General features: G+C 51.5%; 1 protein-coding gene across 5 annotated transcripts in view; it reads right to left on the bottom strand.

Moving 5' to 3' along the window:
- Positions 1-6,951: 6,951 nt before the first annotated feature.
- Positions 6,952-16,285, bottom strand: part of CORO2B (coronin 2B) — a 143,805-nt gene continuing 134,471 nt past the window's right edge. For all 5 annotated transcript variants that reach the window (XM_047767168.1, XM_047767164.1, XM_047767166.1 and 2 more), the window contains 4 exons: positions 14,592-14,704; positions 14,146-14,236; positions 13,812-13,951; positions 6,952-8,914 (listed from right to left, as the gene is read on the bottom strand). In XM_047767168.1, coding sequence (XP_047623124.1) covers positions 8,783-8,914; positions 13,812-13,951; positions 14,146-14,236; positions 14,592-14,704 — 476 coding nt within the window. In that variant the 3' untranslated portion in view covers positions 6,952-8,782. The remainder of the gene's footprint in view (positions 8,915-13,811; positions 13,952-14,145; positions 14,237-14,591; positions 14,705-16,285) is intronic.

Raw genomic sequence — 16,285 nt, 5'->3', positions numbered from 1 at the left:
CCACAGTGGGAACTCATCTCCAAATTCTTGTTCAATTCTTAGACAGAACTATTTAGCTATCTTTGTTTTCCCCTCCCCTCCCATGTCCTTAGGGCCTCACCTTCTATCCCCAAGGGGCCTATCCAAGGTATTTTCCTGAACAAAGGCATTTCCTTCCCTTAAATGGAACTATGGTGCCATCTGATAAAACAATAACTTCTCTAAATGGCTACAACAAGGTTGCCAGATCTTGTTCATTCTATAGAGGATCTGACACGAGTTGGGTCTTCTGGCAAATGGGAAAAGTAACCTGTCTGCATCCCTGGTGATTTAGGTTTGCACCCTTATGTCATTTGATGAAGCTTACAAGTTTGGGAGAAAGGCTGGGTAGTGTTTGTTTTTTCTTTTTCTTTTTTTAGAGCCGCACACATGGCTAGGGGTCGACTCAGAGCTGTAACTGCCGGCCCACACCACAGCCACAGCAACTTGGGATCCGAACATCTGAGACCTACACTGCAGCTCACAGCAACACTGGATCCTTAACCCACTGAGCGGGGTCAGAGGTCAAACCCCAATCCTCATTACTGCAATCGGGTTCATTACCGCAGAGCCACATCGGGAACTCCAGGGCTGGGTAGTTCTGATTAGCCCCTTTTACGATGGGCAAAACCAGGGTTTAGAAATGGTCAGTGCCTGGGTGAATGAGCTTCTGAGCTAGATCTTGAACCCAGATCTCAGCTCATTTAATTCTCTTTCCCCTGAGAGTTTTCATGAAAATGATAAATGTCCCTTGTTTGTTCATTCGGTGCGCCGTTTTGAGAATGAACTTGACATCCCTGTGTAGAAGATCAAAAGAGACAGGGGTTATTCGACAGATAGGTTTTATATAAGTGCTGGAGGAAAAGATAGGCTGTCAGCAGATGCTTGTCTGTGCTGAGACTGAAATGTTATCCCCCCCAAGATAACTATCTTGAGGCTGTTAGGAAAGGCTAGGGCCAAGGAGGAATCTAGCCAGATTGCTACCTACTCACCCTCTCCTCCCTGCCCTGGACGCCTCTCCCTCTCCTCTCCCATCCTTGCTTCCCACTGCCCAGAACCCGCCATGGAGCCATCCCTGACAGCCACACACAGATTGCATCTTTCTCTCCTGGGAATCCCATTGGCAATTACTCTCTGCTTTGCACCATTAGTACGTTCTAGATCAGTGGCTTCCAAACTTGGTTGATGGTGACCCACAGTGAAAAACATATTTTACTTTGCATCTCAGTACACACAGCTCCACCCTGCCCCAGGCACGCACAGAGAAAAGCACGCATGTACACTGCTGAACAAAGTTGCACACACGGATCGTTACTCTTATTTTGTACAATGCACACTAATTCTTTTCTACTAAAAAATGCTGTTTGTAACCCATTAAATTGATTTCATGACCCACAAAGTATAATTATTCTTTGATCTCTCTACAACGCAGTGTGGCATTTTATTATATACTAAACCCTCCCTCCCTCTCCCGTCTCTCTCCCTTCTCTTCTGATTCTTTAGTTCAGCTCCCTTCCTATCTCAACTGGGTACTCCCAGAAGCACCTCGCCAGCCTAGTGGCCTAAGTAGCTCTCTTTTTCATCCTCCCCATTGATTTTCCTCAAATGCAAATTTCATCTGATCATGCTGATGTTTAGAAAGTGCCTGAGCTTCTCTATTGCTTACACCTGCATTCCAAATAAACAGCCTAAGCAGAAGGCCCTTTGCAGACTGTCCACTCACCAGCCTTCTCCTTGGCTGCAGCAATGCAAGGCACCTTGGGCTCCCCACCTCACTCACCTGCATCAGCTGTTTTCTTCCTCTGTGACTTTGCACATGCTGTTCCCTGACTGGAATGCTACCCCCCTCTGATGGAAAATTACTTTCACCAGAAGAACTCAGATTACTAGAAAGAAGGAAATCCTGCCATTTGTGACAACATGGACGGCCCTGGAGTGCATTATGCTAGGGGAGATTAGCCAGACAAAGGCAAATATTCTATGATATCACTTGTATGCAGAATCTAAAAAAGCCAAACTCAGACACAGAGAGTAGAATGGTGGTGGTTACCAGAGGATGTGGGGGTGGGGACCAGGGGTTTGAAGAGATGGTGGTTAAAAGGTACAGACCTGTAACCAGAAGATGGAGATCTCATGCACTGCACAGGGATGGGTGAGGAGGCAGTTGGTGGGTGGGACCAGACCTAGAGGGATTAGAGAAGGCCAAGCTGGTGTCAAGAGGATCAAGTTCCGGTGAAAATCTGTTGTCACCTTTGCTTGTGCAGGAATCCATGTGAGCCCCATGCATCTCAGTGGCAGAGAGCTGGGGGGTCTCCTATCAGGACCCCCTCTTGTCAAGTGTTCAAGAGAAGTAACACCTGGCCATACCCAAGTTGTTCATGCCATCCAACTACTGACATGGGCAGTCTCCTCCTTTGGCCAGAGGGGCTGCAGTGATGGGGGAGGAAGGGTCCCAGTTCCCATACCTGGTGAATCAGACAGATTAGGCCTAAGGCTTCATCACAAGGGAAACAGTGGTGAATCCTAAGTGTTTACATGTGTCTTTATTATTTTTTTTTCTTTTTTTGGTCTCTTTGCTTTTTTTTTTTAGGGCTGCACCTGCGGTATATGTAGATTCCCAGGCTAGGGGTTCAATCGGAGCTGTAGCTGCTGGCCTCCACCAGAGCCACAGCAATGCTGGATCCGACCCACACCACAGCTCACGGCAATGCTGGATCCTTAACCCACTGAGCGAGGCCAGAGATCGAACCCAAGTCCTCATGGATGCTTGCTAACTGCTGAGCCACAACGGGAACTCCTACATGTGTCTTAAACCTTAAAAAAAAAAAAACAAAACCAAAAACTTCCTCTCTTATCAAAAAAAAGAACTGAGTTAATCCGTTATCCTATCACCCTGAGAAAAATCACTGTTCATCATCTTGATCCTTTTAGACATTCTTCTCTGCATTGCACGTGAATCTTAATTATAAATTAGAGTAGAGTCCCTTGGAGAACAAGAACCATATCTTGTTCTTCTCTTTAGTCCCACTACCTAGGGTAATGCTTGCTGCAGAAAAGGCACTTGATAAATATTTGATAAAAGTTTTTGAATGAAAACTGTTTATTTGCCTCCCAGCAGGCAAAGAAATAGGGGCAAATATGCTGTTTTCATGATCATTCATTACAAAAGACTTCACTGAAATGTGGCCAAATATGTGAATTTCAGGCCTCCTGAGGCAGGTAGGGGACAAGTGAGGGTGGGAGACCCCAGAGCAGCTGGGGACTCTCACAGGATGGTTCTGAGCAGCCCCCAGGGGTGGATGATTCGTTCAGTGATAAAAGAACCCAGTGGAGTTCTCTAAGATTGGCCATTCCTCAGTCAGCTAGTCTGAAGGACACTTGCTAAGCAGGGTGCAGCCAGAACTGTCCTAGGTCCTCTGTTGGGGAAGGTGCTGGTTTAAGAAAGGTATAAACAAGGTGCCTAGTCTGTGGAGCGCCCCTTCTGTCGGCAGGGAGTGACATCTCCCATCCCAGCTCTGGTTCCATCCTGGAAGGTCTCCTGATGGTCCCCTCCCTTTCCCTCTTCTCCCCATCCCCATCTTTCCCTCCTCCTCCCCTAACTCCTTGACCAAAGACGAACCTCCTGAAATCTGCCATAACCCCAGCCCCAGCCACCCCTTCCCCATCTCTCCACCCCCACTAGCCCACCAGCCCCCCTTGGTTCCCTGCTTCAGAGCCGCCCTCTAACCGCTTCCCCTTGCAGTGGCCAGTGGGAGGTGTTCGTTCCTGCTTCCAGTGGAGTCTAGCTTCCCTGGGGCAAGGATTTCAGGGCTTCCGTGGTCTGGGCGCGACCCCTCTTCCTCTGCGGGCAGGCTGTCTCCATGCCTGGGACGCAGCTCCTGTTTCTCTCATCAGTAATTTCCTGGAGATGGTGCTGGGCTGGAACAGGCGGGCCCCAGGCCTGGGCTGGGCTGTGACCACCACCAGGCTGCAGAGACCTGGCCCAGATCCCTGCTCCTCCTTCCTCACCTCTTCTTCCCTCCCCTTCATGTTCCAGCTCTACCTTCTGCCACCTTCTCAGCCCCAGGCCTCTGGGAATTGCAGACTCTCCAGACCCCTCCCTGCCATGGTCCCTTGGGAGTGGGGCTGGGGAGCTGCTCAAGGTCACAGAGGAGGTTAGGGGCTGAGCTGGGACAGGAACCCAGCTCCAGCCTCTTCCCAGCTCTTCAGGACAGGCAGCCTCCGAGGAAGGTGATCTCCTCCTGCCCTTCCTCTGAGACAGCTGACCTGGACCTGGGCAGTGGCACAGGGGTGGGGCGCAGGCCCTGCTGCCCCCCCTCCTCACCCCCGAGCCTCCATTTCTTCTATATTTGGGACATTTCAAACCCTGGCTAGTCTCTGTGCCTGCTTTGCCGTGAGGCCCTCCTGCCTACGGTTGGGTGGGTCATTAATTATGGGGTGGGGCCAGAGGTGGCAGAAGGGACCCAGCTCAGGGAAAAAAAAAAAAAAAAAGGGCCTCTATAGATAGGAAGGCCATCATCTGCCACCTGCTGGCTGGATTCAAGCTCCTAGCAAATGCTTCCTGGTCTTTGAATCCCGTCTTCATTTTTTGACCTTGAGATCTAATATCTTGGTCTTCAGTGTCCCTCCCCTCCCATTTGGGCCCACCCTTTTTCACTGTGTCCTTGTTTCCTTCAATTTGTCAACCCTGTTCATGTCAGCATCCCCATCCCAGAGGGATCTGTAGGCAGAGGGCTCTGGCAGGGGCACTGCTTTACCCAGAGACACTGTGTGCCATGTGACAGCCAGGTATAAGGGAGGGGCTTGGGACAGGAGCTTCCTAGAACTCTGTGACCCAACCCTGTGGACGTTCACCTTCTCTAAGCAAGGCTGATCCATTTATGTTCGTTACTGAATTCGAATTCCAAGGGAAGACAGTCTGCAGGTTGTTCCCAAATAGAAACACACATGCACAGAGAACCAGGAGCTTCTGCCAACATGGCCCTCTTCCCCCGCGGCTCCCCGGGCCTGCATCCCTCGGCCTGCAGGAGGAGGGGAGGAGAGGGATCTGGAGGTGAGTGTCTGCTCCTGGCCCAGGCAGCCCTGCCAGTGCAGCCCTTCCAAGCAGGAAGGGGTGGGGGGAGCGGGGCCCTTGGGGTGGAGGTGTTTCAGTATGAAGTCATTTCCCACAGTGAAGCAGCAGCCACATTCTGCACGGTCCACTTGCAGTCTGGGATGCCTGCCCAGTGCCAGGAGAGAGTCTAAAAATGCCCAAGCCCGTCTCGGAATCTCGGGAGGCTGCCGAAGGGAACCTGGGCGTCGGCAAATCCCCAAACAACTGCCTGTTCCACACCAAAGCCGGCAGGGGGTGGAACTCATTCCAGCCTCCAGAGGCCCCGCATTTCGCGGGGTGACATAGTGCCCAATACCCAGACCACTGCCTGGAGCCCCTCACGGGCAGTCCTGATTCTGTGCCATCTCCGGGTTCCCAGTGCCCAGGACTGAGTAGATCCAATCACTCAGCGTGTATGAGATGGAGCTGAAAATCCAAGTAGGTCTGCAGTGGGAGGTGAGACAAGGCGTTCTATGCATGCTCCCCGGGGGGACCTCTCCATACAACAGAAGAGTCTGGAGTTTAGCCCAAGATGTCTTCATCTGGGGAAATGAAGGGAGCACCTGAGCGGGGTGGTGGGGGGAACATGGCCATGGGAACCGGTACAAAGAGCCAGAGGGGCTTGCTCTCCTGCATCATTGCCCTAATCAAAGCAGCATGGTGGGCTAGGCCATAACCAGCAGCAGGATCTGGGTAACAGACAAGGCATAGAATACATCCTAGTATGTGAAGAACCAAAAAACCTGTGAGCAACTGATGGGTTCATCACCAGATGCAGCCGGGAAAATGGGCTGCTTGGAGGGAAACCCCATTGGACTCTGACCTCAGACGATCTGCCCTAATAAGTGAGGATGAAAACGCTGCCCAGTTGGGCATACTCATGGATACAAGCCCGGTTCCTAATCCACTGAGCCACAACAGGAACTCCTCCCGCCCTCTTTTCTCAGATTTTCATTGGTTTCCTCTAGCTCCTGTGAGTCTCCTGGGGTGTCCACACTGCCACATGCCTGTCTACTTTGCTGCCTGAAAACTGCTCCATGACAACACTGGCTGGGTGAGTGAGCATGTCCCGGTGGCCTGGTCCCCCGCTCCCCGCCCAACGTCCCTTGTTTCATGACGGGCAGCAGTCCTCTTCCCCAAACAGACCTGCCCAGCACTAGCCTGGCTGAGGACTGGGAACTCGTGCCTCCTCTGGCTCTAGGCTCAGAAGATCCATGTCCTTGTGTGTCTTCTCCATTATACCAGCTAAATGACCGTGAGCATGTCACATTCTGGACCTGAATGCTCTTCTTGAAAATGGGAATAATTAGAACATACCACCTAGAGCTGCTATGAAGATCCAAGGAGCCAAGTATTTGGAATTGTGCTTTATAAACTCTGGAGCACCATTCCGTTTAAAACATTGGTGTTTTCCAGACCCCAACACAGGGCTGGATACAGAGAAGAGCCTCCCGAGTAACAGCAGAACAGTGGTTCCCAACTGGTGGAGATTCTGATACCCCAGGGGACATTGGGTGATATCTGAAGACATGTTTATTTATAACCACTGGGTTGGGCCGCTGGGGCATCTGATTGGTGGAGGCCGGGGATGCTGCCCAGACATCCTGCACAGGACAGCCCTCAAGGCAAAGAATTATCTGGCCCCACATACCAGCAGCGCTGAGCTTCAGAAGCCTTGCTGTAGATGAATCAAAGTGTGAAATGGTATCTGTAGATACAGATATGGTTTGTTGTTCCAGAAAAGCACAGGGACTCTGGCTGGGGAGCTGGCTGTCCAGAAACCATGGTGACCAAGAGCAGGAACCCACCCAGGTTAAATGAGCTGGCCGTGCCCAGATATGTTAAGTTGAAAACATTTTATTTCAATTCTATCCTCAGGAGGCAGCATAAATAATCACAGACGACCACAAAGGTCAGTGGGGAAGAAAAAAAAGCTGCAGAAGTGTGGGGAGGAGATGTGAGCTGACACAGTCTAGCTGTGGGGTCTAGGGGGGTGAGGAGACCCTGCTTTAGCTGGCTGAGAGGCTAAAAGGTTCTTGGAGGAAAAGCCCGAGGGGGTGGGGGGGTTTCCCTGCCCAGGTCACCCAGAGGGGCCCTCGGGAGCCCTGCCTCTGTGGATGGTTATTCTGCAGGGTGGCCTTGGGACTAGCAGGTGTGGAGCACAATGCGTGCAGCAGGTTCTAGCTAATGAGAGAGAAGAGTGGACACTCATTTCTTGATCTCCAGTCCGGAACTCAAAGTCACCCCCTAACTGACTTTTCTGAGAACAGTGTTCACCGACTCGTAGGTAGTGAGAAATGAAGGGAGAAATGGAAGAAAAAAAGAAAATTGTAGAAGACCAAGTGAAATGTGGCATCTCCCAGGTCCTGGGACCTTGGGCCACTTCTCAGTTTCCTCATCTGCAAAATGGGGAGAACGCTCCCTGCCTCTGGGAGCTGAAGTGAGGCTCAAATGGGATCCTATGTGTTGAAGAGCTGTGTAAACTTTAAAGTGCTACACCGACATGAGGGGCTGTGGTGGTTCTACTAGCGTAAGGCTGAACGAGGCTGAGAGTGTGGGGGTGAGAGGTGCGCAGAGCAGCCTTCGGAGCCATCAGGCCCCTGCCCTGCCTTCCTGGGGCCAGACCTCCCCCCCCCTTCTCAGCCTCTGCTTCCAGGAAGAGGCCTCATCTCAGAGGGAGCCCCCTGGGCCGAGAGCAGAGGGTGGGGCCAGGAGGACGCAGGGGCACTGAGTGCGAGGGGCCTCAACTGGGCAGTGTGACACATTGGCACTACTGGTGTGGGGAGGCGGTAAAGGTGGCTCCCAGTCCTGCTCCTCCACGGAGACATGGGCCCTGGCGAAGTCCCTGTGGGATTGGCATCTTGATGCGGTGGGAAGGGCCAGGCCCGCGGTCTGGACACCGCTAGTCCTGGGTCCACTGTTCACGTGCTGCGTGACTTAGTAAGTCACGTCCCCGTTGCAACCCTTGGTTCAGTCATTTGTAAAATCTGGGGGACACTATTCCTTACCCTGCCTGCCTCACAAAGTAAATGGGAAAAGGGTGTTGCCAGAGCTTTGAAGAGCATCATGGGAAGGCAAAGGGGTCATTATGGCCTTGGCGAGCAATCCTCTTAATTCCCTGAAGATAAGAGAGGGGGGCAAGAGACAAAGGAGCTGGGCTGCTTGTAGCCCTTGTCAGCTGAATCAGGCTTCCAGGGCTGGGGTCAGGGGGAGGGAGACCAGCTGATGCCTGCAATCCAGCCCTTCCCGGTGTCCATCAGGGCCGCTGTGAGCCCCAGCAGGGAGCACGGAGATGTCCCAGCAGCCCCCTTCGTAGGGAAAACGTTACTTCTAAATCTACTGGGGTCCTGGCATCCCCCTCCGCTCCCTGGTCCACGGAGGGCACCCCTCTGGGAGTCCTTGGCTTTTGCCCAGCCGAGGGGAAGCTGAGGCTCCTGGGGCAGCCGGGAGTGGGGCTGCCGGCCTGAGTCTCCAGGAGAGGCTGGGGGCTTTTATTAGCACGAGGTCAAGAGGTCAAAGGTCAGCTTCCAGTTCTCGAGGTGGCAGGTGGGGTCCTCAGGCTCTCCCCCAGCTCCAGTCCTGGCTCTGTCTCTGGGGTCACCGGATACAGGGAAGTTACGGGACGAGTAGAAACAACGGAGAGATTGGCTTAGAAACAGCCCAGCCGGGGAGCTAACAGTTCTTGGGGCTGTTGCGCAAGTTTTTCAGTTCCAGCTGCAGCTGCCGAATGCGGATGTCCTTCTGGGCCAGCTCCTCTTTCAACCTCCGAATCTCATCCTGCTGCCGGAAGAACATTCGGAGGAGCTGGGGTGGATGGAGAGAGGAGGCCGGGGGCGGGGGCAGGAGAGAACAGGTGAGAAGGTGACATTCTGAGGGGGCAGCCAGACCCTCACCCCTCCCTGCCCCCCAATGCAGCCTCTGCCCTCCTGGCCCAGGCCTCCCGCCCCACCCCCACTCCAGCGTTCCAGGTGACTTGGGTCACTGCGGCTCGCCCTTCTCCAGACCTGGCTGCTACCCACCCTTACCTCCACCCTACCCTGAGAGGCAGAAAAAAAAAAAGGAAAGCTCTGGCTTATACAGACCTGCCTCAGGCACTGATCCAGGGTCCCTGAGGAAGGGATGAGTCCACACAGGCCAGTTTTCCAAATACCTAAGCTCACTCTTTTAGGACTTTAAGTGTAACACTTTATATACCTACCTTTTTTTTTTTTTTTTTGGTCTTTTCAGGGCCTACACCACAGCTCACAGCAACACCAGATCCTTAACCCACTGAGGCCAGGGATCGTGGATGCCGGTCGGATTTGTTTCCACTGAGCCACGATGGGAACTCCTTGCCTACCATTCTAAATGGAAAGCTTTCTATAACGTTTTGCATCCTTCTCCTCTTAATGAAGCTCAGGGTACAGAAGGGAATCCAGCTTTTTTCCCAGCTGACACGGGACCATCACAGGCACAGCACCCCAAAGTCTGCACCGGGAATTGCTGGAGTGGGCATGAGCGAAGCATAGGAATCTGACACACTCTTACTTAGATGACTCGCTGGATTATCCAGCCTCTCCATGTCTTCCATAAAACGACCGACAGAAGCCCACATGACACAGCCTCAGCAGGCTCCTGGAGGACCCCACACACTTGAGTTGTGTTTGTCCTCAAAATTCCTGGTACACAAGTTGCATTTGTTTTTATAACTGCATAATTCAATTAAATATGACATAAGCTGATGAAATGGGAATACCAAAGGAGAGCTGCTGTTTCTATAAAAACAAGATGAATGCATTAGAGAATCTTGATGAAGGGGATGCTAAAAAAGTTGCTACTGAATTAGATGTGGATGACATACCCATCAAAAAGACTGGAGAATATACTATATCTTGATTGTGCGGCAGTGGTTACATGGCTGTATGCGTATGTCAAAACTCGTGGAACAGTACACTGCAAAGAATGAATTCTACTGTAGGTAAATTACACCTCAGTAAACTTTGCTTAAAAAAAAAAACAAAAAACAAAACAGAACTGGAGGGATGGAGTTCCTGTTTTGCCTCAGTGGGTTTAAGAACCTGACATAGTGTCTGTAAGGATGTGGGTTTGATCCCTGGCTTCACTCAGTGGGTTAAGGATCCGGCATTGCCGCAAGCCATGGCATAGGTCACAGACGTGGCTTGGATCTGGTGTTACTATGACTGTGGCCTAGCCTCAGCTGCAGCTCCAGTTCAATCCCTAGCCTGGGAACTTCCATATGTGGCGAGTGCAGTGATAAAAAGAAAAAAAGCTGGAGGGAGTTCCATTGTGGCACAGCAGGTTAAGGATCTGGCACGGGTTCAATCCCTAGCCTGAGGAAATTTCATATGCTGCTGGCACAGACAAAAAACCAAACCAAAACAAAAAACTGGAGAAAACTTTGAAAAAAAACCTAGGGCTTTGTTTTCAGATTAATTTTAGCTCTTGTTCCACCTAAAAGAAACTGAATTTAGAAGCTGAAGTTACAGAATGCTTTATCTGACAAAGACATAGTGGATCCCATCCCAAATGGGATCTCCTCAAAAAAAGGTTTTGGTCCTTTTCAAAATGTGTTTTGAATGAATGTATATGTTTCATACATTTAGTGAAAATAAATTGTTTAAAGAATGTATATATCATTTTCGTCAAAGGAAGAGCTAGTGATGTATGTCTGACGTCGACTGGAATTATGAGGAAGAAGGTAATCTACCCCCCCCCATCCCCACTTCCCTTGGATTAAAAAATGTAGCCCACCTAATCCTTGGAGCAGAGCCTCCTTGCCTGCCTGCTTGTATCCCTCACAAGCGTCCTATCTTAATAAATCTATTGCATACCTGTCCAAAAAAAAAAGAAGGAGTTCCCATCATGGTGCAGCAGAAATGAATCCAACTAGGAACCATGAGATTGCGGGTTCAATCCCTGGCCTCAATCAGTGGGTTATGGATCTGGTGTTACCATGAGCTGTGGTGTAGGTCGCAGAGTCAGCTTGAATCTGGTGCTGCTGTGGCTATGGAGTAGGCCAGTGGCTACAGCTCTGATTTGACCCCTAGCCTGGGAACCTCCATATGCCACAGGTGTGGCCCTAAAACAAAGCAAAAAAAAAAAAAAGAAAGAAAGAACGTATGTACCATGTTTGTGCTTCTTTCCTTTAACTAGCTTTAAAAAAAAAATTAGGAGTTCCCGTCATGGCTCAGTGGTTGACGAATCCAAGTAGGAACCATGAGGTTGCGGGTTTGATCCCTGGCCTTGCTCAGTGGGTAAAGGATCCGGCATTGCCGTGAGCTGTGGTGTAGGTCGCAGATGCAGCTCGGATCTGGCATTGCTGTGGCTGTGGTGTAGGCTGGCGGCTACAGCTCCGATTCGACCCCTAGCCTAGGAACCTCCATATGCTACGGGTGCAGCCTTAAACACACACACACACACACACACACAAAATTAACCAACAAAACGGTCCTGGTTACATCTGTTTAGAGGGATGCTGTGCTGTTTGCCCTGCCCTAAATGACTCTACACACTCCTGGGCCTTCCACGTTCTCCAATTTTCTTTGCATACTTTTTTGATTAGCTTTTGTTTTAAAAACAGCTTTTCTGAGGTATAATTCACATTCCATATATTTTTCTCAAAAACAGAGTGTCAGTTCAGTGATTTTTAGTGAACATATAGAGACCAAGAGCTTGTCTCCTCCCGGGTCAAGCTACCCCTTGTCCTTTTATACTTGGACCAGTGCGTTTACCATTCACAGCCCCATCTCCTAACTGGTTGCTGCCAATCTTTTGTGATGATTAGATTTCTGGGTAACACCAGGCTCTGAGCAAATTTATTTTTCCCAATGAGGAAAGTATATAAGCTGTAGTGTAGAGAGACCATGGTGTCTGCGTTGTCTGTGTGAGACCCTTTAAAATGTTTCTCTGGGTCCTCCATTCTAATTTAGACAGACAAGAGGATAGCTAAATTTTACTCCCTGTCACTGATGTTCACCCCTGTCTTTAGGCTCCTGTAATGGCCCTGAGCTATCAGAGCAATTCAGATATGTCTACCTTCTCAGGGTCCTTGTAAATTTTTTTTTTTTTTTGGAAAATACCAAACACATGCAAAAATTTTTGGAAACGACCAAACATATGCAGAAGTTGAAAGAACAGTGCCATGAACCTCCAAGTACTCATCATCCGGCTTCAGCAAATCCCATGGGACCGCCCTTGCTTCTTCCCTGCACCTACGTGGTTCCCCTGTACCAGCCTCCTGGGCAATTATGCTGAAGCAAACCCCACTCATCACAGGGTCTCATCCAGCTTTAGAAATCTGAACATCCCTCTATAAGGATGCATAAACATATTTTACAGCAATGATCAATTCACCTGTCAGTGTTCTCTTTAAGACTGTGACTTCCCAGAGGTCAGGAATGGTCTTATTTTCATGAATAGCAGAGAGAATCTTAAGTTGGTATGACGGGAAGCCTCTAAGATGGCCCCATGCTATCCCCTCCCATCAAGGGTAGCCGGACCTAGTGACTGGCCTCAAATGAACAGAAGATGGCAGACATGACAGTCTGTCACCTGCAAGGTGAGTTTATAAAAAACCCTCTCTTCCTCATTCGCCACGTTGTGAGCTGCCCTGTGGAGAGTCCAAGTGGCAAGGACCTGAGGGAGGCCTCTGGCCCTTGAGGGACTGTGACCCTCAGTCAACAATCTGGGAGGAGATAAGTCTCACCAGCAAGCATAGGAGCAAACCTGGAAGCAGATCCTGCCACAGGTGAGTCTTCAGGTGTGACTGCTGACAGGTCACACCCTCGTGACAGACAGAGCCGCAGGCCCCCATGGACACTACGAGGTAATAAATGCTCGTGGTTTAGGTCACTCAGTCTGGGGGTGGTTTGTTACATGGTAATTGAGAGCGAATACAGTCGGCCTCTTTGTGCACTTCCTGGGAGCAGGAGTGGAGGGTGTCCAAGACGGGATTATCTCTTTAATGCTCCCAGCGGTTCATATCCCCATTTCACCATCAGGAAACGGACTCAGGGAGACTGGGAAACCTGTTGCGGCACAGCCAGGATGCGGGAGAGCCAGGCTTCAAAGGCAGGTTGGGTCCCTGCAGCCATCTCCACTTCAGCTGCATCCAGCCCGGGGCCTGGCACGCGGTGGGCATTCCCTGAATCCTGGCTGTGTGGGGCACTGTGCTGGCGCCAGGATTGAGGGTGTGGCTGGAAGGAGAGGCCTCCGGGGGGCGTGGACAAGGCCCAGCTCTGGTTGCCCCCACGTGAGTGGCTCCCTCTCCAAATGGTACAAAGAGTACTTTCATAAACACTCAGCCTCTTCCGCAAAAACAGGAAATCATCAGACCCCTGCCATGCAGGGAGGAAGGCGGTGCTGTAATGCACGAGGCCAGTTTTCCCCTGCGCGTTGGGAATTTATAACTCCCGTAACACCAGACGACAGAGACATTCTGAAATGGATTCATGAGGGGGCACGTAACTCCAGGGTAGCAGCTTTGAGGGGAGGGGGAGGGGCATCAATATCCCTATCCTAGCTCAACGTTTATTTATTGGGGTCAGAGGCAGCAGAGGCCAACAGTGGGCTACTTATGGTATTTGTCACAGAAAGAAAAATGCCTCTGAACAGACCTGGCTGAAAGGCCTGAAGCCCATAATTGAAATGCAAAGGTCTCGCTCTGCCAGGGTGTGTGGAGGTAATAACTTATATTCCTTACCTCATTCTCTGTCCTGGGTGGGACATTTTCTAATAAATCTATTCCGTTGACCACAACGCTCTTCTTTTCTTTGATGGGCGCCTTGAATACCATTTTGGAGGACTTCTTATAGCCTTCCTTCAAAGACATCAGCACGGGATCTAAGAGAGGCAAGGGGTGGGTTCTCACTGACAATTCGATTGGATGTCAAGTGATGGAGACTCTCATCTACACCACGCCCGAGAGTGAGGCCAAGTTCAACGAGGAGGACAGGCAAGCGGAAGGGGGTGGGCTAGACCGAAGGCCAAGCTTGCTGTCCCCTGGCCTCTTCTGGGAAGCCCACCCCTTGTGGTACCTCGGTTGATGCCTCCCAGCCATTCATCGGGGGTCAGAGCTGGCTCCGTGCCTGGCGTCATGGGGTAAATGTCTTCCTGGTAGGAATCCGACTGCAGCAGGGGGAGCAGAAGAGAGGACAGATGGGGGGCTGCTGAGAAAATCCCCCTGCTCCCCAGTCAGGTCCTCCTCTTTGCTGACCTCCCACCACATATGCTCCTTGCTCTCCTGTCTCCACGCCTTTGCTCTCAGTGTCTCCCACTGGGAATTCCCACCTTGCCTTCCTCAGCAAGCCGAACTGCCCTCACCTTGGAGTGGTCCCCCTCCACCACCCCCGGTTGGGCCTAAAGACAAGCAATCCACAGGAAAAGTGTTCCTTCTTCCCGGCTCCTCCATGGTTACGGTCAAGGGTGAGGAAGCTAGGCTTCAATGCCAGAGGCCCTTTGGAGCCAGCCGGGCACCACTCACCCTCCGGGGCACGATCATGGAGATGGGCTCAATCAGGCCCTTGAGAGTCACCAGCTTGTAGAATCGGAACACCTCGCAGGCAGACACATCCAGCCCATGCTTGGGCATGACCCCTGCGGACAGGCACACACGCGGCTGCGTGGGGACCCGGGGATCTGCCCCCTCGGAGCCCCTCCTTCCGGATGACCTTGGCCAGGTGAAAGGCACAGGTGGAGAGCACTAGGTTCAGAGGCAATGACCCATGTGGAGGACAGGAGGTGGGCCTGGGGCCTCTTGAGTCAGGCTCTGTCTCCAGGGAGTAATTTCTCAAATAAGCCCCATGGGCCAGACCTGCCTCACTAAGGTGTATGCTATAGAATCAGGGCCTTTGAGAACTGGAAGCGGCTGCAGAACTAGTTGAATCTAATCCAGTCTTTTTATTTTTTTAAATTTATTTATTTTTTTTGGCTGCACCAGCAGCATAGAGCAGTTCCCAGGCCAGGGACCGAAACTGCACCACAGCACTGACTTGAGCCACAGTAGCCACAGCAGTGACAACGCCAGATCCCTAACTGCTAGGCCACGAGGGAACTCCCAACCCACCCTTTTTAGAGATGAGATTCCCGAGGGTCAGAGTGGAAGGGGCTTGCCCCAGGGCACAGAGTGTTTGATGGTAAAAGCCACAGGGCCCACTGCCTTCTGAATGAGCTGGTGCCCCGAAGCCTCTGTGTCCCCAGTCCTCAGAGAGAAAGGAGGGAGAAGGTTATCCCCGTGCACCCAGAGGTTTAAATGCAGCCCGAGACTGCAGTCCCATCATGCATCTTCTAAGACCGACAGGTGTGCATGGCGCGCGCATGTACGTGTGCATGGGCACTAGCCACAACGTCTCCAACAGCTGTATCTGCTGGGGGAGCAGTGCAGTGTGTGTTAGGAACACAGGCTTTGAGGGTGGGGCAGACTCCCCCTCTTTCTGACTGGGAGTCCTTGCCTGTCTGAGCTTCAGCTTTCCTGGTTGCTTAGAGGAAGCCAGGAGCAGCCCCGCATGAGAGTGTCGGAGGACTGAGTGTGAAGATGCTTGTTAACTGCTCCGAAGTGATGAGTGCAGATAACGTTAGTTTCTTTCTCCAGGATGTGAAGATGAGTTAAGGTTCTACCTCTCCTTGGCTGGAATGGAAGGCTGCTCCTCCAGACAAGGGAATTCCAGGAGCTGGAGGGAAGCGGTGTCATGATACCAAGTGGGATTTGAAGCCAGCACACTTAGGTTCGGGTCCTGGCTCTGCCACTTGGGCACTATGGGACCTGCCAGGGGTGAGTTACATAGCCACTTGGAAACTGTGGAAAGGGCCTGGCTTGTGGCAAATGCTCAGGAGCAGTCTTGAGTGAGGAGGACAAAGAGAAACAGTTGTGCTCGGTCCCCCCCCGCTCCCCCCAGGTCCTGTGAACTCGACTTTTCAGGCATGCCCTGGACCCATCCTCAGCTCCTTATCACCATGCCAACCCCCTAGTTACCATCCTCTCTTGCCTAGAAGACCACAAAGGCCTCCTAACTGGTCTCTCTGCCTCCCTCCTACTCTTTCAAACACCATTCTCCCAAATCCACTCTCCCTATAGAAGCCAGAATAACCTTTAACCTTTCAGGTCACACACACTGTCCCATCTCCCACCTACCCACCCACCCTACAATAAGTTCCCAGTCTAACCCCACCTCCTTCCCT

This window comes from Phacochoerus africanus, chromosome 2 (assembly GCF_016906955.1).
Source record: "Phacochoerus africanus isolate WHEZ1 chromosome 2, ROS_Pafr_v1, whole genome shotgun sequence".
Taxonomy (NCBI): Eukaryota; Metazoa; Chordata; class Mammalia; order Artiodactyla; family Suidae; genus Phacochoerus; species Phacochoerus africanus.
This window is presented reverse-complemented; position numbering and strand designations above follow the sequence as displayed.